The sequence below is a fragment of the Diprion similis genome, chromosome 11 (assembly GCF_021155765.1).
Source record: "Diprion similis isolate iyDipSimi1 chromosome 11, iyDipSimi1.1, whole genome shotgun sequence".
In the NCBI taxonomy this organism is placed as follows: Eukaryota; Metazoa; Arthropoda; class Insecta; order Hymenoptera; family Diprionidae; genus Diprion; species Diprion similis.
In genome coordinates, this window is record NC_060115.1 from 10,816,756 (window position 1) to 10,839,833 (window position 23,078).

Consider the following 23,078-nt stretch of genomic DNA (forward strand, 5'->3'; position numbering starts at 1 on the left):
ATCATGGGAATGAGAGCATCGAAAGGTGTAATAACCGTATGAAGTTTACCGCAATTTACACTCTACAAGAGCGAGACTTGGATTTTTCACGCCACCGTTAAGCCGTCCAAATTGATTGTAGAGATTTTTATTCTTATCCGCGTAACCATTATGGAACGTCCCAGCGTCCAGAAAGCAAACCGATGCGGTTCAGTAAAACTCCGTTCATTACACAATTAGTAAGCAGCAGTAAAAGGCTGTAAAAAGTCGCTAATCGCACTGTTGCCGTCATAGGCGAAATTTGCTATATTACAGATAATTACCATATTCATGCTTGTAACAATTTTCCGATTGAAATCCTACGATAAACATATAAATATAGCAATTTTGAAAGTATTTTTAATGGTGAATCTTGAAACGGAAATTTCCAAACTAATATTTTGCAGATCATGAGTATTGACGTTTCAGAATGTTTTCCAAATTTTAGAAATTTTTGCAGTTTTCCTCATGGTAAGATAAGAGGTTGTCTACAGAAGCTAGAAAGATATAATCAACATTATCGGTTATTAAATGACAAGTATTCTGACTGTTCCGTCGACAATAAATGAAATTTAATTATTTCTATTCCAAAATGCGGTGATACTCATTTACTCATCCGATACAATAATGTATATTTCTATTGAAATGTAACTTAGACTTGCCAATCGTGACTCATTTTGAGTTACTTAACAAAAAAACATTCATCTAGTGCTAAACTCTCTGTTCACATACGAAATTCATACATAATATTTACCCTAGATACGGACTAATTGTAAGTTAATCTAACATTGAGGCGAATTAGGAAAATAAAAATTTCTTCTTGCTTCTTATTTGGCAAGTATAAGTGATGAACAAAAAGGAAATGATCGTATAATTCAAATAGATATTTATTCAAAAACATATCGTGACAAAACATATACGTGTGTGTAGGCCGTGAGTCGATGATGACTTAACATGCTCACACACACACATTTTTCAACTATTTTCTGTATTCTTTTTTTATACTTAATATTTATATTATATACGTTTGTCTATATAATTGTATTGTGATAATGCTATTGTTTCTTACATTGTACATATTATAATAATTATTTATTCCATTTCTTGTGTTATTTTTTAAATTTCTCTTCTTCATCATCATCTTGTTGAATGTATCTAGTTTAAATTATGATGATACATAGCGTCTAGTCAATACTCAAATAAACACTGCTGTTTGCTATGCTGCATGCAATAAACGTTTCTGTAATTTCGGTTATACCAAATTTTTCCCGCGTTTTCCTCCATTTATATCAATATTCAAAATCTGGATATAAAAGCGTATCCCCCTATTATACCTTATACATTGTATCGCATTATATCCTCGTGTCTATGCGCATTTACTGTTTACATTGGTCATACCGAAGGGTCGTTCAATCGTACATGTTAGCGTAGAATGATTGAAAAATTTTGCTCTATGCACTGTTAGTAATTTTGGAATATTTTCCTTTTTGTTACGAAGTTCGCAAGTTTGGACACTAGTCATAATTCCGTGATTAGAAAATTAAAGAAAAAAAAACGGTAAGTAAAATTAAAAGCGAACTTTCCTATTGATGTTTCAGCTTATGTTATGAATTATGTGTCTATGGTACGTACATACATTTACATACAATTATGCAATCGTATTTAACAAATCTTGTTATATATGTAAATACGCAGGGTGTAGATCCGCAAAATAAGGAAAATATTCCTGAAAATTTGTATAATCTCAATAGTAAGATTAGTAGTCAAGTATATCATGCAATAATGACTTCTAAATCATTCACGTATTTTTTATGTAAAAATCACGGAAATTGTGCTCCGTGCGGGGAATTTTACGCAGGATGATTTATTTGTTCATATATTCTTATGATTACAAACTTAATGAAACACGGTAGTACCTATCCAATACCCCTGATATTCTAGGCATATGAGTAAAAAATTACTGTCACTTAAACGTCTGTGCTGGTTCGTTTCTTTTCAATGCGTAACAACTCGTTCGAGGAGTACGTGAATCTTAGAATAAAAGGAGAAAAAAAAAACAATTCTTAGTCCCAGTTACGACGAGGTAAAGGGTTATGAAATAACTCGCAGTATTTATCATAAGAATTCAGATCATTGCACTGTCTTAGTACAACTGCAACTTCATAAATGATTTGTAAAGAACGATATTTTCATCCAGATTACCAAATTCGTGAATTGTTAAAGAACCAAATTTTCTGTTTAAACCTTCATAAGGCTCTATCATTATTTACAAAGTAGTCAAATAATTGCAAATTATTATTCAGTTCCAAGCTGTCAAATAAAATCAGCTTTTCTGCCAAATGAGTTAGCACAATGGATACAAGAATAATCACAGAGCCTGTGGCGTTCAGCGCTCCTACATGATCAATTTGCTTTCTCTCTTACTTGAAAAACGTAAGAAAAAAGATGAGAAATGAAATTCTTTTAAATTCTGGTATGGAATCAAAGTATTTTCCCTCTATAATGATAGAGTTGTATACAAATATTACATTCTTCAGGGATTCAAGAATCATGCGACTCTTTTTAAATGTAGTATAGCCAACGTACAATAATTTTGTGCAAAATAAAATGAGTCTCATTTTTTTTTTAAACCAACTTCTAAGGAGCTGCGTCAACTTAATTTCTGCACACTCAGATTAGTAAGCTATTCGTAAAATTCCAATGTTCATGATTCATATGAATATTGGAATATGGACTGTAGGTTTTTTCATGCTTCAAGAACTATATTATGCAGAGTGTCAGATAGATTTTGGGGATATTTTCTTACACAAAAATTACTGTCGTCTGGTATACACAGATATGTATACGCCTGATTGGTAAAATATTAAAAGGGCATCAATTATAATAGTTTAGACATGTGAGATCATACCACGTTACTGTAAAACACGCCGGATTTTTCGTCCCTCGCTAAGACGTCGTTAAGATATACATATAACAAAGCCACACGTTGCACGTCGGTCAGGTCAAGTAATTCTGATACTTCTTTAGAAAAATTCTTAATCAACCAAGCGTTTCGCCGTTAAAATCATTATTAATGCTTTGACGTAAATATAACAATAATAATAATAATAATAATCATAATGATAATAATAATGCCAACAACTGACACTGTTCATTTTTAACCCCAATATTTGTGATGAAATCGAGGTACTGCGGATGACCCAAATTTTTCAAGGATTGGTAATCTAGCATAAAGATGAGACTTTGATCGATCTGCACAATTCGATGGTTCAATACACTGAGACTATATGAGTCCCTTGGAAGCGGACTAACTCGTGTCAGTTCTGAGGTAACGGTAACGGGAATTAAGAAAAATGAAAATAAGAACTTTTCATCGACTACGACAACTGAACTCCCTTGCAATTTTCTGGATTGATGATTACGTGTAATGTACGTTTATCCCTTAACGTCGTTGGCTGCAGCAGTTAGTTGTCTTAAAAAAATACACTTTTCTCTTCCTGTTTCACAACTTTTCCATACCTGGTCTCACTTCCAATAAATGTTCAAAAGCAATTTAACGATTCGCTCGTGTCAGTAGATAGTAAACGCCAATGTGCGTTTCCTACTCAATGTGTACACTTTTATGATCCGCGTGTTGAAAAGTACTTTTGTCGTTCAAATAAGACTTTAAAACGTCGATTTTCACGCGCATTAGTTTATTATTTTATCTAGAGACACAAAAGGTAGGTATATTGCAATAAATAAAAATTATCAATTGCCCACGATCCAACAATACCAAGACCCTGTTAGAACCTGGCCCTAATATACACCGCCGAAGCGTCGTGTTCACCATAACCAAGGCGCTTGGCATGTTTATAAACTTCATTGGCTGCTGCTGCTAACGGCAAAGGTTGTTCCAATTGATCACTCATTCCCAGGGAAAGTCTCAAGTCTTTTTGCATGTGCTGAAGTGGTAGCTGTGTTGGGAAGCCCCCTTCGATGATAGCTGTGGAAAAAAATATTCATATTCATATTTTCAGAGCTACTATTCGCTTTAACAAACGCGAACCGATAATAAAGTCTGGTAGTGGGCATCTATTCAAGAAAACGTAATTAAAGAATTACTTATAACATTTATATTATATTCAATAGAATTAAAATGTTACAAGTGTGAGGTTTTGAAAATTAGAGAATTTGTGGATAAAATTAGGCTTGCTTGTAAAAATTAATTAAGCGCGTCTATCATGTTATGATGACTTAATCAATTCTTCCGAAAAAGTATATGAACTTTTCTATACATTAAATAAGGCCGATTAAGCCCTAGTAGAGTGAAATATGATTTTTCAACTAGCTATTTAGCAAAAAGTTTCAAGCTTTCAAATCATTCGTATTCGTTGTAGCTCGTGGGCTGTGCAAAGTAGGACAAGAAAATTTCTGTATATTCGTTCACTGCAATTACATCAGGCTGGTAGTGAGGTATTATTGTTCGCTACTAGAAATCCTTGAATAATCGTCTACCTACCTTTCCCTTTATCAAGTACTGCAGGGCAAGCCAACGAAGTAAGTTCCAATACTTCAAGCACGTCTTTTTGCTGGAGTCCAGCGCGATCGGCAAGAGCCATACTTTCCGCAAGGCCAGCCAAAGTAACCCCAGCCATTAATTGTAAAACCAAGTTCATTTTCGAGGCATTGCCGACTTCGCCAAGGTAAAAACTGTTTTTTCCCATTGCTTCAAAACAGGACTGACACTCGTCGAACAGGGAACGGTCCCCAGCAGCCAAAATAACAAGTGTGCCTTCCTGAGCTTGCGTTTTGCTACCTTGTACTTGGGCCTCGAGATACCGTCCACCCTTTGCATTTATTGCCTCTGCAATGTCCTGTGATGTTTCAGCGTCAATTCCCGTCATTTCAACATATCCTTTATCTGGTGATATTTCCATGAGAACTCCACAGTTACCAAACACCATCTAAAACGAAGAAAAGTACACTAAACATAGCAAAAAAAACTTCAAATAATCGGCATTCATATTTTGCCACCAGATTCTCATTACATTTGGCTTATGCAAAATGGAGTCTTTATATGATTACATCATTGTACACTTACATCTTTTGCAGCCTGGGGATCGGCTACGCAAGAAAAGGTAATATCTGCTGCCAAAACTACGTCTGATGGTGTTAGTCCTTGTTCAGCCCCAGCCTTGACAAAATCCGTACACTGAAAAAAATATAAACAGAATTTTCTTAGGTTGATATAAAAATTAGAAAATATTAGAAATGCTTAGAAAAATATTTTCTTCTACAGTTGGTGATCATGTCGTTATTTTCTAGAATACCTACGTACTCAAAAATGCAATTTTTGATGCTAATTTTTTCTGATTATTTCTGGTTTTTGATCGTTTGTAATATAATAAATTAGTAGCCACAAAACCTGAATTTTTTTTTTTTTTTCATATGTTGATAAATGCTATTTTACTATTTTGCATGAGACGAATGAATTAAATTTTCTTCAGTCATATCGCTGATTTATACTGAAAAAAAAAAAATTCAAATATAATCATTCGTTTATTGATAAGGGTTCGGCGCGGGGTTGATTCGGCCCTGGCACAGGGAGCAGCAAATCGAAGTGCAGGCGACATCTGTTAGGATTTTTTCGTATTAGGGACAAGTACCAAAAGTAAAGTACAGATGGCGCCAGGGCGGATGCCCGGGCGCCATTTGCTTCTCTTAGTCACGTAGGCAGCTGTTCTTTCTTGCCGTTTGCAAAGGAGGTGGAACGACGCCGCCACATCAGCAAACGACGCCATGATGATATTGACGAAACCTGAATTTGCTTTAAGAAAGAAAATGTAGTCTCGACCCCTTGATCGTTAAGATATTACACAAGAAAACCGAAACTATGACAACAATTTTTTCTTTACATTTTCAAATATATTAAACGGAAAAAAATGTATATAAGTAATTATTAGAGCAGCGTAACGATTCAAGATCATCAGACATCACGTAATCTGCAGCGTAATATTTTTACTCGTATTTTGCAATGGCTCATCGGTCAAAGGCGTTCAATGATAGATTCTGAGTAAAAAGATATGCTTGTAATATTGAGATTATTGAGAGTTTGAGCGACTAGCTGGAAGATAATATTGAAAATAACACTCATATAAAACCGCTATTCAGTTGTTAGCATCCTCAAGAACTCTCGAGTACGTCAGCTGTTTCCGATAAAATTTCATACAATAACACGAACGCTGCCTACGTCAGCGAGTAGGTATAACGATTAAATTTCGGCAAGCCGATTGCGTGCTTGTGTAAATATATTCATGCATGTACGTGAGTGCGAATATCAAATAATACAGTAGCTCGAGAATATGGTATACGAAATGGCGTCGGTTGTTTAGCATCAAGGTATCAGGGTATCTCAGTGTACCAGAAACCGTCATAATTACCGCGCGTGGTCGTTATACACGTTACGAAGTCAAGAACCGAAAGTCGTTCCACTCCACAGAATGGAACGAGGCGATAGAGAAACAATATGTGGGTGTATCACCTACGTAAGCAAGCCAAACTTTTAAATGGCATTAAAACGGTTATTAGAGAGAAATTAAAGGAATAGCGAAATGCAGGATTCGATAAATCTAATGATAATAAGTCCACGACCAGAATGACGAAGAAATGATTCTGCATGCTGCTGTTTGTAATGTGCATGCGACATCCATCTAGTCAATTACATGAACGTTGATGCCACGTCGACTGCAATGCAAACAGCTAACAAAGTCCTCCGTCTGCGTGCGTATAAACGCATACATACATGATACATATATATGAATGACGAAGAAAGTGCCATATTATATTCAATCAGCGAAACCGAAACCTTCGTAGTTTTGACAAGTCAATTTCGTTGCCTGAATTTTTTCTTCTTTGAAAAAAGACACAGACATATTTTATTCCAGTTAACCACAAGTTCGACCGACTTGTTATACAACAACCGGATTCTGTTGATTCAATCCGGAGAATTTGATAAAAGTAAACACGAAAACCGAGTGACTGACGCAGCTTTGCACGTTACACATGGATACATGTATGTACGTGTAAGACTGTGGTCGGTTGCAAGGCAAGTAATATGTGGCTACCCTTGAGTATTGGTTACCAAATTGTACCTTGAAACAGTGTACGTCATTTAATCAACGTTTACTGTATGTACATTCTGGTTATGTGTTTCAACGTGTAGGTAGTTTCCCTGAAATCGCCATCAATAGCGAGCCTTTGTTCTCATTTTCTAGTTGATAATACAATCTTCATTGGCGGGATTAAGTTATTATCATATCACGTAATCGAGATGGATGTGATTCTATAAATAAGTATAAGAAATTTGGATCAGAATAATAAAATAATGCGAAGATGGCATGTTTGTCTATTGTAAACTGAAATCGGGGTCACACTTCAATGCGGTTAATTATAGTTTACGTCATCTTCAGCATGAATTTAGGATAAAAAAATTTCCGTTTTACAACGTTGCCAGTAGGTCAATAATTTCGTAGCTGACCTAGCGGTATACCTTTTTACAGAGTAAATAAAAGATTTGCTTTGAACCAAATATTCAATCCAGCTAAAGATCCTTCAATGAAAGATTTGAGTGCAAAGATCTTTTTAAGCTATAATAAAGAAGAATAAATTCGGTTTGTTGAAATAGAATATTTTTCTTCATTGTATTTGTCGGGAAGACCGAGTCAATTTTTCTTACGGTTCCGTTTACCCATTACATGAAAGGGTCTAATTTAGGGATACAGTTATCAGATCCCTTCTGACGGAAGCGTAGTCGGATAGAAACGATCTGGATAAACGTCGATATACCCGAGGGGAGTCGCAGGAATCGTAACCGGTTCATCGCTAAGCGTGTTACTACGGGGTTTAACTTCGTTGTGGTTTGGTGACGGTTGTCGTTAAAGCATAATCCAATCACCGTTAACCTCTACAGTGGTGTAGGGATCAATATGAAGTCACGATGTAATTGGTGCATGTTGTACACACAACACAATCCAAGAATTGAAAGAATATCTTGGATCTTGTGTATATTATTGTTTATGAAAGCAATGCTGCGCATTGTATTTTCAAGTTTTGTACACGCATATATGTGTAATAAAGTTTTCTTACCATGCATTAAGTCTTGAAAAGAGTGACAGCATCACTAGCGAATAATCTGTACGTCGGTGCTATATTTATAGATAAGAGCAAGACATTTTTAAAGATTACGACAAGCATAAGTCATCACTGTAACATGTATCTGGAATTGTGTTTACACGATGATTGGAAACATTTTTAAAACAATTGGATATTTTTTAACCATCGATATTATATATTTATACGTGTGTTTATGCACACAAGACTTCGGTGCTTGTCTTTGATGCACGGACTGTTTGGGTTGCTGTGTTGATTTTCGACGCTAAAATAAGAAGACTCCTGGGAATGTTCAAAACACTTTTGGATAACTTCGGTATTTATTTAAATCGCACCAACTTATGCGTAAGAATCTTCCTACTCTCCTCAAAAGTTAGCACAACTTCGTTTAGAATGAATCAATTTGCGAATAGTCTATAAGGAAAACTTTCGCCGAAGCAGCGTTTTTCGTTTAATGCTATTGTGTTACAAATTTTTGTCCAACTCATCGATTTGCATCCCACGAAAATTTCCATGCTCATCTGCATATGCTAATGTGCAAATAAAAACCAATCGTTAGATCGAAATAAAACGTTACAACCCAAAAAATATTTTTTTACAACACTCATAAATTTGACACTTTCAAATTAAATTTGACTCCTCACATTATACGGCCAATAATTCTACTACTTCTTAGAATCAATTAGTTAGTAACGCAGTCAAGTCAAATTCTACAGAATATAGGAAAACTTTAATGCCTAGGTCGGTACGATATAAATGAATATCGGAGCTGCACTTAACCATATTTTCTCCTCCGTTGGTCTTTAACGGCTCTCCATATTCCCCTACATGGAGGTATTTTATTGGCAATAAAAACGAAAATTGTCACAACTGGATGAGTGTTGATATAATTTAGCATTACTTGCATTACAATTTGATTTTACGTTTTTCGTACAAAAAGGACGAGCAAAGTTCTAACTTAATGTACAAAAACCGATGCTGAACGACTTCGGAATAATAAACAAATCACCATTTCGTCAGTTTTCGAAAGGTAGACTAAAAGCATAGTGCCTGAAAAATCGAGGCTGTCCACACCGTCCATGTTGTTCGAGTACGCACGTAGATCTGGTAGAGAATTATATACATATACTGCGTATTCGTAACATGTTCGCTAATCCAATTCACGGTTTACCGTGTCACCACCTTCCGTATAAGGGACGCACACACCTACGGCCGTGTAGAGACCCTAAAAGTGCCGTAAGAGTTCAAGGTCGTTGAGTAAAACTTTCACGCTGAATTTCCGACGAATACATACCCTGCACGTGATACTAATGTAAGACCCAAAGACGAAACAGAATTTTCAAGTTAATTTCCCAGTCAAAGTAAGATCGTTGAAAATGACATCTACGTCATGTCGTATCTTATCTGTATACATACGTTATATATTTTACTGTTCATTTCAGTTTACTTTTTTTTTTCTCTCTCCATTGCCGAAGCAAATTTGCCCACATGGTGCAAACTTACGTAATCTGCAACAACCGAAATCAGAGCTGAGAATCTAGACCACCACCTCCAAGCTTTGGCACCTGGTGGCATTGTTTTATTAAGCGCTTAACCTTACCGAGTGACCTTTAAGCACGAATACACGGCCCATCGAAGCGGGATTTTGATTTTTGGAATGTTACGTGATTATCATTTCTTTCAGTAGTAAATGCGCTAGGTATAACCCAGGAAATGACTATAATCAGTCTCCGCCTGTGCGATAAACCGACAAACAATAGAGGAAAATAACGGTTCATGTTAGTGCAATTCTTAGAGGGACCAACGAGCCAGAAATAGCTCGGACAGACATACCTGGTTGTGAACCTATTCCGCGATAACAATAACTCTGGTGTATATATATATGTAATATTCGTGACCAGCTGAGGTTCGTCGGCTTCAGAAATATTTGTTCAGTACCTCATATTGCACACTATACTCATGTATCGTAAGACTAGGAGTGACGGACATCCCAGTCCATTAAATCGGTACGCGCAAATTATTAGTAGATACGCGGTTCGTTGATCACGATCTATTGATCGCTGCAGGGAAAAGAAAAGGTCAAGTATCATGTATGATGAACGTTAGGGTGTCGCAAAAAACCGAATATTTTTTTTTTACAATCTCGTGTGACAAAATGTTAGTTTTTGATATTTTAAGAGCCCACTCCAAAGGACAGCTCAAAAAAATTTTTTTAAGAGGTTGCTCCATATTTTGTAAAACGTCAGAAATCGTCAGAAATCGAAGTTTATTTTTAAATCTTTTTTCTCGTTACGGTATAATTTTGAAGACCAGAACAAAAATAAGTTTCCGAAAGTTTCAGTTCAAAGTTTGAATTTTGAAAGGTTGCTCATAATTTTTTATAATTTGTTGGTGCATTTCTTTAGATCTTTTCGGGTGACCTTTTAATATTCATATTAAAATTTCATAAATTTTTTTTCTTTTATTTAGTAAGAAAGAATCGATAACAATACACTACAACATGAATTAAAAATCAAACAAAATACTGAAAATATAATTTTTTTAATTTAATTTTTTGACGATTTTTGAAATTTTTTAAAATTTGGAGCGACCTCTTAAATTTTTTTTCATCGGCTGTCCTTTGGAGTGGGCTCTTAAAACATCAAAAACTAACATTTTGTCAAACGAGACTCAAAAAAAAAAAAAAAAATTAGTCGGTTTTTTTGCGTCACCCTAATAAACATATATTACATATATGTTGTTGAACATTGTACACAAATTATGTACTAATGATTATTTTCATTACTTTTGCCAGGATGGGTTCCGTTACGATTGCCAAACAGACAAAAACATCGCCAAAAAGCTAAATTTATTTCCGTAACGATTCGTGATTTGTCCCAACCAGTTTCTATACTTTTTTTATATTCTTGTTTACGTAGGTATGTCGTTGCCTCGCTGGTCGTAGGAATTCTTGGTATTTCGCCCACCCCGTCCACTCGGTCACAACAAAATTTTCTTCACACCTTGCCCTTGTGAAGTCCTTGGCATTTGGTTGTATGTACATACCTGGGAGAAAAGGCTCCCCTCCATTCTACCACGTTAGTATCGATTCTGGCTGGTAGAAAGCTTTTCCCGCCTTATATTTCGTCGTTTCGTACTAAGTAATCGAACAAATTAACCGTCATATACTTACATCGCCACAGGCACAACGTTCATTTCACTCTTCGCCCATCTCAAGGTCTGTATTTCGGACTTTGACGCTCCGCAACTTACTCAACCCTGAGGGCTCGTTCTCGCATTAATGTACACACATGTGTTATGGTTGGGATAAATTCGTGTAGGCGAGACCTAGATTCCGTCTGTACGTATATTTGCAATGACTATGTCGATGCTGCAGGCGCGACTGTCTCCTGGGGTACAACATACTTTCAGCCAGAGTCCAAAATAAAACGCCACAGCCGCTACAGAGAGAATATACGAGAATCGGACGGTACCAATTACAAGGCAGCAGATCGCGTGCCGCGTATTTTTGTACATGTCTACCAACCACGATTAATCAAAAAGAGTTCACGTCATTTGTCGCAGTTCAACTATACATGTACTGCTGATGATGATGAAGAAGAGAAAGAGCCAGCGAGAGACACGCAAGAGGACGTACCGCGGGTTGACCTTGACCGGTATAAAATAATTTCTGCATTATTAAACATTATGTAATAATCTAGTCAGCATATTAATTGTGTTTTTTTTCAATCAAAGTTTCAGGGTTGCGAGTCGAGGTGAAATTTCACGACAAAACGTAAATTTTTCAAGCTTAGATGTAATTCATCGACTCAAAACGTTCAAATCAATTCTATTTTAATGAAATTCCTAAAAACTTTGATTCCGAAGTAAACTGAATCACGATAAATCGACGACGTGGATGTTGAGTTTCCAAAAGAATTTCTTTCACAATTCAACGATTCACAGTATTTTCCATTAGGTCAAAATACATTCTGGTAGCGACTTGTTATACGATTGTCATTTATTTCCGGAAGTTCGTTGATTAAAGTTTGTCAGAAGGTGTCAAAGTTGAAAGAGTGTCTGAGCTGGAAGATCGATTTTACCTCGGATTAATCCCACAGGCTAAACGTGACCTAACCTAGCCCAAGCAGGGATCGACGATTCTGAAAACTTTCGAATGTTCTTAATACCGTTACGGCATCGATGCTGACGTGAGTCCATTCTATTTCTATACGTGGAATACATGCATAGACAGTAGTAGACACATCTGCATGCGGCACATCCACGTTCGTTTGGTAATTTCACTTTCCACAGAGAATTCGTTTAATTATAGGACTCCCTTAGAGTCGACGGACGGGAGTCAACTATATTGTTTTGCCGTTCGACTCGGGAAGTTATTTTTAAAACTGGTTATCCCAACGGTATGTTAACATATAGGTATGAGAACCTAGATGAAATGTGCAGACAAACGATAAAGCTGAGTAAACAAGAAACGTAGAGAAATGACTTACCATAATAAAATTATAGTAAGCCAAACGCGCGGTTTCTTCGCCTCTGCTTATCACGTTATTATATTAATTCTAATCAACAAATATGACTTTTCTGACTGTACAGATTCGTTCGCTCTTTGAATTATTAAACATTTCGAATTATTCGCTTGTACCCCATAAAGTTACGGGGCATTTCATGGAGCACATTTTATGCACAAAGTGCACAGATCAATTTCGGAAGTTGAAATTTCGTATTGGCTCAAAAATTTTGTAGACAAAAGTATTGGTCGATGAACAAAGCCCGATAGAAAAATAATTCAGTCAATCCGTAACTAACATGTAATTTAATGTCCTACTTCCAAAGCGCTCTATATATAAATTCGTAATGTAACTAATGTAACTAATTGTAAATTCACAAGTTCTTGTAGAAAATCGAGTTTTCATTCCAGTAATAGATGTGTAATTTTGAAAAATACTGAAAATTAAAAGAGAATGTAATGACGGGAATGGAGTTTTTAATATAAAAATGAAGGAAAAATAGATTTTAATAACGTGTGTCAAAAAGCACAAATTTAATTGTATTTCTGTAGGAGCTATCGAAATTTTTCACTTCAACGGAACTACGTTTTTCAACTACTCATATCCAACGTGAATCTATAATCTCAATGCCCCGAAAATTTTGATTAAAAATTATTTTTTAATTCATGTCAAACGTACACAAGTTATAATCGGAACAATCGATTACGTGTGAACAATTTTGAAAGTTTCCTAGTATTTGTAATAAAGTTTTAGAAAGTCACAGGCATATGCGGATACAGGGAAATAACATGTTGAATATACTACAGGGATTATATATAAAAAAAAAAAAAAAAACATCATATATGCTGGAAGAATCTCAACTCCTGTGGCATGACTTAGTCAATTCAAACGAAATCTGATTTCAAAATAAAAATTTCCTGTAAAGGAACGCTACGCAATGTATCAAATAGTTAAATTAGACCAACGATTACGAAATGGCAACTATATCTAAATATAACAAAAAAATTAGTAACACCGTCATATTAGTATCTTTCTTGCAGTGCGTTTGACGATGGGGAAATCTACTGCAGGTTTACATTTTACAACTAATCCATATTATCAGTATGAAAAGCGTTCACATTTAATTAAATGTATAATGTGACGTTCGACACACGACGTTAGTACTCAAGAGCGAGTAACCAACTTCAGTGTACTTCGGCACAAGCCATGTCGAGCAAAACCTTCCCAACTCGTTCACATCAACCATTGCTAACGTGCCAACCGACTCCTGGAAATAGGTGGGCATTACTCAACGCAGATGAGTATGTATTAACAAGCCTTGCGAAAAGAAAGATGATCCTCAAAAAAAAAAAAACGAAGGCGGGTGTAGCGGTTTTAGAAGGTCAACGGACGGCGTGGGCGGGAGTAAATTGGCGAAAACCATGATCGTTGATAAGGTGAGAATGAAGCGCGGTTTTCAAAGAAGACTCAAGCCGGCGGGGGGGGGGGGGGGGGGGGGGGCAGGAGAAACCAGGAACAAAGGGAATAAACTCGCCGCTCGTTGGCTGGCGTGTTATTATCCGTTCGTCCGCGGAACGGCTGCTCCGCAACCGGGTTCGTCCCCAGACAAGGCTGGTAAATAAAAGCGGTGGGAGACGGTTGACTTGGCAGGGTTGCCAAGTCGGCGAGTATTGATCCGCCGGTAGGTATCCCGGGTCACAGAAGAGACTTGGCAACGCCGCGTCTCACACAGCTGATCAAAATTGCCGAGACTGCCGACGCGACGCGACCAGGTCTAACTTTGGCCGAGGAAAGGAAAAAGAGAGCGGGTAAAATAAGAAAAGAAGAACCGAGGTGACGCGGGGAGAGCTAAAGAGCGAAGCGCGGCTTCGGAATTACATTACATTACATACTTCACGGATCATTCCGTTGCCCTCCGTCGTGAACACAGCTGTTCGCCGAATCGAGAGAGTGCGAAATGCCGTTTATCAACGCGTTACGTAACGCAAACTTTGGACGACGATAAACCGCTGGTTGAGGCTCTCTGCAAGCTGAACTTGTACGACCAACCACGTTGTTACGTTCGCAACGAAGAGAAATATCAAACTCCTGCCTGTCGAGAGGTTGATTTCATGCCAGTTTATCGATTTGCCGAAATGTTAAACGATGCCGGTGCCGGATTTGTTTTTTTTTTTTTTTTTTATTCCCCCTTAGGCGACATCCGTTTTCTTTATTCAACCAAGAAGCTTGTAACGATGCGTCATAAATGAATGAAATTTGCGAATACGATAACGTCATTCAATACCGGCTGTAGAGAAATTGTAATTCAATAGCGTCTTTGCACGCTTCACAATCGTGTCGAGAGAAATCGCTCCCTCGATCAGTGAATTTTCGCGAAAGTTGAAATAGATTTACTCGATGTTGGTTGAGTTGGCGGTGAGGAGAAAATAATAATGCAGAGCGGTAAACGTGAGAATGTAGAAATTGGCCGACCGAATTTTTTCAACGTCCGTGATTAATTTGGTTAATTTTCGGCAAAACTTCCTGTACGTACAGGATTACCCCCAAGTTAAACCGAGGGAAACGCCAGCTATAATTACTATGCTTTCCAGACATGCGAAAAATTGATTTTCAACAAGAGGAGACTCATCGTCATTTTGAAAATATACCACAGTCACTTGTGTTTATTTCGATGAACTTCTAGCGCGATAAGACTGGCGTGATGTTTCAGATGTTCGATAAGGTGACCGATTTAAATGTCATATCTTTCACAGATCTGACTATATCCGTGTAGAAATATATTTTGCCACCTTTTAAGAAAATATTCCATGCCAACGAGCTTGCGGAATTGTATAATATACACAAATCGTAAATTTTATTTGCATACTCTTTTTATGGTACAAGGCGAATGAAGAAATAGATTGTCACTTTGCAGAAAGTTTAAACAATTCCATTAATAATAAAAACAATAATTCTGAAAATGAATCACCGCGGCAGATATTTTGTCCAAAAATGGCTGCCACGTGTTTGATTCGCACTCCTATCAAAGGTGGAAATTTAAAAGTATAATTATGCAAAACTGTGGTGTGATTAAGTAGCTTGAAAGTAACGAAAATAAAAAAATATGATAGATAAAAATTTTGCTCATCAATGCCCCTGTGCAAGCATACCGTAACCAGAACGGTAAAATCAAAAAATCTCTATAGAAGTGCAGTTGGTTACACAAAAACGAGAACAACGTCGTACCAGGTACATGTATGTTAAAACGTGTTTAAGGTATCTCCAAATATCGATGACTAGAAAACAGAAAATCGCAATCACGTGGTTGTTACAAAATCGTATAATTACTTTCATATTTTTGTCCATACGATTACTGAATCACGGAGGCATATGGACAGAATGAATTGCATACTGCGTCGAGTTTTGGTATAAAAATTCCAAACATACTAGCCCCTAGATCAAATTCCCCCTGCCTTTTACAACCAGATCACAAATTCGCCAATGCAAGTTATTATTCGAAAAAGATCGATAGGAGAGAAGGTCTGCAACGATTGCTAGCACGCTTCCCCTTCTCACAAAGAAGGTGAAATGCATTCCCATCAGCACGCAAAGGAGATACGGGAAAGACCAGCTGCAGCAGGCTGTTATGCCCCTGAAACGGTAGTTGCTAGCCTAACCCGGGATCGTTTGCTCGTTTCCTTATCTATATTTATTCTTTCCTTCTTTTCTATCTTCCTATTGCGTCTCTTTCCCTTCTTCTGTCCTCACGCTGTCTATCCCATTCGTAATTTATTTTGCAATTCTCTCACTCCCATGCATTCAGAGTTGAACGAACAAACGTGTTGATCGGAAGGAGGCCACGCGTACCTTCGAGTACATTCGGTCGTTCGTTTCTCCGCGTATAGATACCATCATGCATATACAATCCAACACGTGCACACGTATATATATCCATATACGTATCTATGTACGAATGCTTGTACAAGCCGCGCAAGCGAGAGAAGAAGAGAGAAAGAAGACGGCAGGCGGGCCGTCGGCGTCAGCATCAGCGTCGGCTTTTCGAGCGCGTTACAATATCGGCGTCGTGTCGGCCATGCGCTCGTCGTTCTCGTCGTTCTCGTCGTTCCCACCGTATTCCGAGGGTTCGGCGTCGGCGGCGGTGTTGCCGCCGTGCGAGGCGAGACCGAAAGACTCGGCAGCCATGATGATCGTATAGTCGGTGCTGCCGCGGGCGCCAGCCGCCGCCGCCGTCGACGTGCAGTCAGTTTTTGATTCGGCTACGCGACGCACGTTTAACCGCCGGCTGTTGTCCCCGGCGCAATGAGCGAGAAGCGTGTCATGTGACACGCGCGAGCGACGGTCAGTTCGCACGTAACATACATTATAATATAATAATAAAAAGGAGACATATCGCCGTTCGATTGATACATACAATAATAATAATAACAATAATACCCTAGTTTGTATGCACATCCAGTAGTATACAACGTATACGATTAAAAGTTTATTTTTATATCACGGGATCTGGACGAACGGAGTTCCTCCTCTTATCACGTCACACAACCTTCGCATTGCACCTGCGATAAACGTGTTATTGATATGTTACCGGAAGTAAACCCGGTTCCCCCCCGGTAACAGTAACGAAACAGTGAATTTTAATATTACCAACGAACAATCCAAGTGGAATTAACGTTGTATAGATTCAAGTAAAAAAACGCAAATAAAAGATACCGATTAAAAATAAATTCTAACCAAATACTTACGTCAATATGGAATATCAGTAATAATAATAATAATAATAATAATAACATCAACAGAATACTCCTAATAACAAAAAAGAATAAAAACAGAACGACGATATAACAAAGAAAAAGCGGGGTTGCTAGAAGGAGGAGGAGGAGGGGAGAGGGAAGCAACATTTTTTTGCAACACTAAAATATATAAGACGTTCGCGGATCCCGACGACATGTAGCCGCGGTCAGGGGTTAGAGGGGGTGACGTAGAGTCAGTAAGCGTCGCCGATAGGAGATGGAAGAGGCGTGTTGCATCGGACACCATCACGTTGCAGGTATCAGGAGAAGAATAGACGATGTCGCGGCTGATGGTTTGGGGTTGGCTGATGACGGTTATCTCGATGTCCGTCATCGTCGGCACCGTCGATGCAGCAGCATCGACGAGAATTTGCGCGGAGGGTTGCGTGTGCGGCAACGGAGGAACGCCGGATTTGTCGTGTTCGGATCGAAGTTTCAGCGGTTTGGAATTGTCGGAGGATGTGGCATTTGTTTCCCTCGTGAATGTTTCATCGTCGAGTATAACGGCGACGATATTATCGCCGGCGAAGCGACTGCGGATGTTGACGTGGAGGAAAAGCGACGTAGAGAGTTTAGAAACGGGAGCATTTCAAGGCGCCACGCTTCTACAGCGATTGGATCTAGGTGACAACAAGCTCGCATCGTTGACCGGCGACGTGTTTAGATCGTTGGTGAATTTGACATTTTTAAATCTAACGCACAACAGACTCGTCCACATCGACAAATACTGTTTTCAGGATCTCGTATCGCTCGACGAACTTCACATATCTAACAACAAACTTAGCTTCATACCTTATCAGCTATTCTCACCGGCGAAAAATCTCCGCTACCTCAACGTCGCCGGGAATCGTCTAGTCTCTCTACCCGATAACAGCTTCGCGCCCAACAAAGCTTTACGGGAATTGATATTGTCGAATAACCGGCTGACCAAGCTGCCTTCAAACTTGTTTTCCGGTCTTCGTCAGCTCCGCTTCCTCGCTCTTGACGGTAACGTGATCCACCATATTCCCCGGAGCTTCTTCGCCGACCTGGAGAACCTGGAGAGTCTCGATCTCGGCGATAATCCGATCGCCAATCTTTCGAACGTCGCGTTTCAAGGGCTTGCCAATCTCCGTTGGCTAAGTCTGGCAAGGACTCAGATATCCTCGATACCTCGTGACATATGGAAGCCGATCAGCGGTCTGGAATCGCTGATATTGTCCGGGACGAAAATCGAGGAGATACGGGACGGGAATTTCGCCGGTTTGTCGAGCCTCCGAAGCATCGATATAAGCAACGCCTCGCTCCGTGATTTCGCCTCAAGGGCGCTCGAGGACACGCCGCTTCTTCGTAAACTCGACATGCAGCAGAACAACCTCGCCTTTCTCCCAGCCTCCCTTGCCTCCCTTCCTCTGGAAGAACTGAACCTTGCGAATAACTCGTGGGCGTGCGACTGTCGCATGTTTTGGTTCATAAAATGGGCCGAGAGCCAGGAGTACCCGGGCGCCTTCGAAACGGGATTGAAATGCGGGACCGTCGACAACGGCGACACCCTCTTCACCCTTCGTTACCTCAATTGCACAGCCCCTTCGTTGGCCTTCGCCACTTCCACGGCCGAGTACGTTCTTCTCAGTTCCGTGCTCCTCGAGTGCGAATTCAACGGCAACCCGGCTCCCTCGATAACCTGGGTCACCCCGAGCCTACGGATACTCCACTGGAACCCGGATCCTTCGTTCCCCGACGCCTTCGTCGGACATCCCGCCTCGCACAGGGCCGACGTTAAGACCGTCGACGACAGGGTCAGGGTGCTCGATAACGGCTCGTTATACATCGAAAGGCTGCTGCGCGAGGACGTCGGCATCTACAAATGCTTCGCGGTCAATCCCATAGCCAACGCTACAACCTACGTCACTCTGCACATGGACCGGATCACCTACTACCATACAAAAATACTCAGCATCGCTGTCGGCGCTGCGTGCGCGGCCGGATTTCTCCTCATCACTTTGTTCGTACAGTTTCTTCGTTACCTTTTCAACAAGTGAGTAAACGACGATTCGGTGACGCTGTATACATCCATTTTAAAACCGGATATATTATATACATATGCATGTAAGAGAACTGCCGTGGAGTGCAAGTTTCATTTTCAGAGATAGGTAAAAACCAACAAGGGTAATATATGCGTGTATGAAACACAGGAGAATCGGTGATTAGACAAAAGTATATATGAAATAAATGGCGATTTAGAACATCGGTTGCTCGGATACTGTCAATACCGATTAACTTTCAAATCTCAAGTATATTCGACTTTCAATGATGGATGAATCTGATTCACGAATGTTAAGAATCAATGCTGGGATATCGTTAACCTGCACTGAAAGATAACGTTGATATTTTTTTGCCAACACCTAATCAGTGTGCATTGAGATATATCCTTTGTACCGAGTCTCATGCTTCACATTAAAATTCATTCCTGACGTGCATTGTTACAAAGGAGACTGGATGTAGGCTATTGGGCAAAAAATCGCGGACCACAATGTTTCTCCATATTGATGATAAAATGTCACATGCGACTAGGACTTGACTGATATTACCGAATTCAAAGGGCAATGGAATTACATCAATTTGGTTTCTAACCTTTCAAATGCGGGAGAGTTTTTACGTTAGTTTCAACTCAGGTTATACCGTATAAATGTTATTGTATACTTTCGGTTATTGAACCTCACGAAAGCTTGATTTTATCCTGTAATATATGACAAAAAGCAGTGATATCGTTTTATCTATTTCTACTACATTCAAAGTTATTTAACTTTCATAGAAAAATTGAATTTTCTCGGTTATTAAAACCACGCCTGCTGGTTGGTCGAGTAAATAGTCACAGCGTGAAGTTGAAAAAACATACTTTACTTTCAAATCTGGCAAGCCTTTTAACTCATACACGGACTGTTCAACGTTTTACTTGCAATATTCTATCATCGTAACTAATTTTACCGATCGTTCCCGAGTCCGCACTAACTCCGCATGTAAAAAACGTAGTATAATTTAAGAATGGCCAAAAAAAAAAAAATTTACTTTTTAATAACTGATTGTCCTTTTTCTGTCGTTTGTTTGTTAGATGCGGATGTGAGCGTTGGTGCTGCTGCTGCAAGAAGGTGGGTGTTACGCCCCGTGCTAAACAGATACACCAGATGCTCGACAATATAGAACAGTACAAAAGTCAGCAGTTGGAAAGACTGAGGGAGAATTATACCCAGCAGGTGCACAGAATAAAGGACAATTGCGCCGAGCAGGTCGAATGGATACGGGACAGCTACGAGGGACAGATGCGTCACATCAGAGACATTCGCGATTACGGAACCAGCCATCTGACAGCACTTCGCGGACAGTACTACGATCAGGCACGTAGACAAAATCGATCAACGTTCATAAAGTTCATTTTCTCTCCTCAGACATACAGTGTGTGTGAGTGTGAGTGTGTGTGCGTGCGTATGAGCAAAGACTTTAGTTACTGTTTCATGAAAATTGTCGATTATCCAACTCATCATCTCTTTCCTTCTTTAATATGTGTCAATTAATTCGTAAATTCCTTCACAGAAACCAACTCAAACATCAAACGTTTAACTAAACCCGTTTTATGTGTACAAAATGCGCAGGTGAAACGAGTCCGAGATTATTCGACTGGTCAGCTGAACTGGGTACGAGAGAACTACGTCTTCCAGCGTAACAAGATACGTAAATTCAGCGCGCACCAAGTGCTCCGTTTCCGGGAGAGCTACAAATACCAACAGCAAACGTTGAACAAGGTATTGGAAAACCTGCCGAGTCTTTACCTGGACAATTGCAGAAGCGGTTCTTGCGGCAAGAGCGACTCGATAGTATTCGACCCCAACGACATTACCGGCATGGACACCTACTTCAAGGCAAAAATAAACAAGCTAGTGGAAGGCGGAGCGAGCCTAGATGACATAAACAGCGTCTACTATACCCCGACAGAAATATCAGCCTCTACAAGCCCTCAAACCGGAAGTGGATTGCAGGATGGTCTCCATATCAATTACATAGAACACGGTCCCCCACCCCCGTTGGATCCGCCCCTAGATATCTCGACGTTTTCAACTCCCGTTCGCGGGTTGAGGAAATTCTCGTCGAGCTGCGAACGCGGCGACGGCACCGACGCTCCAGTTTTTCGCGGTGCTAGTGCGGGGGCGTTGGCCGGGGAGCCGCGCGACATCATCGAGGGTCTTGGACTGTTGTCAAGTGGAACCAGCCTGCCTGACATACCGCGGGAAACTCGGCTCTAGGAGGATCATCCGGGACGACTGAAAAGGGGCGACGTACGTCGTGGAAACGGTAATAATTACATTACCGCAGACGATACGTTCCTCGGGCGGTTAATCGGTGCCAAGGTTGTCTCCGGATGGATTTGCAGTAGTAAAGGGAAGAGAAGAGGTCGGAGACTCAGTGATGATTATGATTATATCCGTGATACGAAAAGGGACTGATAGTATGCTATATATTACTGCTACTTCTTTTTTATTATCTGCTTTTTCAAGTTTTTTCTTTTTCCCATAATGTGCGCGCGGTGTAAGGAATATACTTTTAGCTTCGATTTGTATTTTCGTTTGTTTTTTGTTGTTTTTTTTTCCTTGGTCAGTTCATTCCTTGCGTTTGCTTTTTTTTTTTTTTTTTTTTTTTTTTTTAATTAGAGTATGAAAAGTAACGTTTGTAATATTGAGTCTAAAAAAAAAAAAAAAAAAATATTAGCGGTGAAGTAACAAGTGTGGCAAATCGAAAAATTAATAAATGAACATGGAAAAACACGGACATAAAATAAAAGAACGAAGGGAGAATGAAGGCTCGGTAATATGTAAAGAAGAATGTAATTCGAGAAGCGAGAAATGAAGATACTCTTCAAGCAAAGTGTCAGATAATACACTACGAATAATAGGCAGATCTTATATCGTATAAAAACGGATTTTGCATGGAGTGCCATTGAGAGATCGTGTATTGCAGAAACTGAGGACAAATAGGTGATTAAAGGAAGTATGAAGATTAAATTAATTAACTAATTAATTAATTGAAAACGTCAACACAAAATAATAATAATAATAATAATAATAATAATAAATGAAATTTTAAAACAAGCAGTCGATTCTCGATACACAGAGAACGGTTTGTAATAATAAACTTTACATGTGTGATATTTTGTATATAAATGTATGATGGACCTTGGAGTTTTGATCCGAACAATCTTTGAGGTTTGAAGTGGAATACATTTATCTTATTGTTTCTTCTTCGAAAAGAAATTAAATCAATATGTTAATTTTGTAAATGGAGTGAAAAATGAGAGAGGAAAAAAAAAAAAAAAAAAAAAAAAACTAGCTACGACAAATAATTGGTTTTGATCTGTGAACCTGAACTACTTGAAAAAAAAAAAAAAAAAAAAAAAAATTAATAAAGATTACGTGGAAATCATGCGGATTCAAGTATAATAACTCTTCAAGATTATTCGAATTGAAACTCCTTATACTTGTGTAGAGTTGAATCGCAATTAAAATACACAATATCCAAGTATCGTTTGTAATCATTCTGCATAGAGTCAATGTATCGATTGTAACTATCTATCATCGAGTTC

At 38.8% G+C, this 23,078-nt stretch overlaps 3 protein-coding genes and 1 long non-coding RNA gene across 4 annotated transcripts in view; 2 read left to right on the forward strand and 2 right to left on the reverse strand.

The window, feature by feature from the left end:
• The window catches only part of LOC124412107 (AF4/FMR2 family member lilli), a 203,743-nt gene extending 195,618 nt beyond the window's left edge, over nt 1-8,125 (reverse strand). The window contains exon 1 of the mRNA XM_046891730.1: nt 8,116-8,125. The gene's annotated coding sequence lies outside the window, so the exon portion shown is untranslated. The remainder of the gene's footprint in view (nt 1-8,115) is intronic.
• Nucleotides 1,153-23,078, reverse strand: part of LOC124412114 (putative oxidoreductase GLYR1 homolog) — a 39,097-nt gene continuing 17,171 nt past the window's right edge. The window contains exons 8-10 of the mRNA XM_046891744.1: nt 5,102-5,212; nt 4,520-4,964; nt 1,153-4,003 (exon numbers count right to left, since the gene is read on the reverse strand). Of these exons, the coding sequence (XP_046747700.1) occupies nt 3,804-4,003; nt 4,520-4,964; nt 5,102-5,212 (756 nt within the window). The 3' untranslated portion in view covers nt 1,153-3,803. The remainder of the gene's footprint in view (nt 4,004-4,519; nt 4,965-5,101; nt 5,213-23,078) is intronic.
• Nucleotides 3,475-22,790, forward strand: LOC124412122. Its single transcript, XR_006929766.1, has 3 exons — nt 3,475-3,485; nt 14,338-14,344; nt 22,392-22,790. It is a non-coding gene; the product is annotated as an uncharacterized LOC124412122 (long non-coding RNA).
• LOC124412110 (leucine-rich repeat and immunoglobulin-like domain-containing nogo receptor-interacting protein 3) lies at nt 16,857-22,180 on the forward strand. The gene is made up of 3 exons (XM_046891739.1): nt 16,857-19,484; nt 20,559-20,841; nt 21,097-22,180. The coding sequence occupies exons 1-3, from the start codon at nt 17,746-17,748 to the stop codon at nt 21,742-21,744; spliced, it is 2,670 nt and encodes an 889-aa protein (XP_046747695.1). The 5' UTR covers nt 16,857-17,745; the 3' UTR covers nt 21,745-22,180.

Coding starts and splice junctions, on each gene's coding strand:
- LOC124412110 (XM_046891739.1), top strand. CDS start 17,746: ATGTCGCGGCTGATGGTTTGGGGTTGGCTGATGACGGTTATCTCGATG. Junction 19,485..20,558: donor CTTCGTTACCTTTTCAACAA/GTGAGTAAACGA, acceptor TTTGTTTGTTAG/ATGCGGATGTGAGCGTTGGT. Junction 20,842..21,096: donor GCGGACAGTACTACGATCAG/GCACGTAGACAA, acceptor CAAAATGCGCAG/GTGAAACGAGTCCGAGATTA.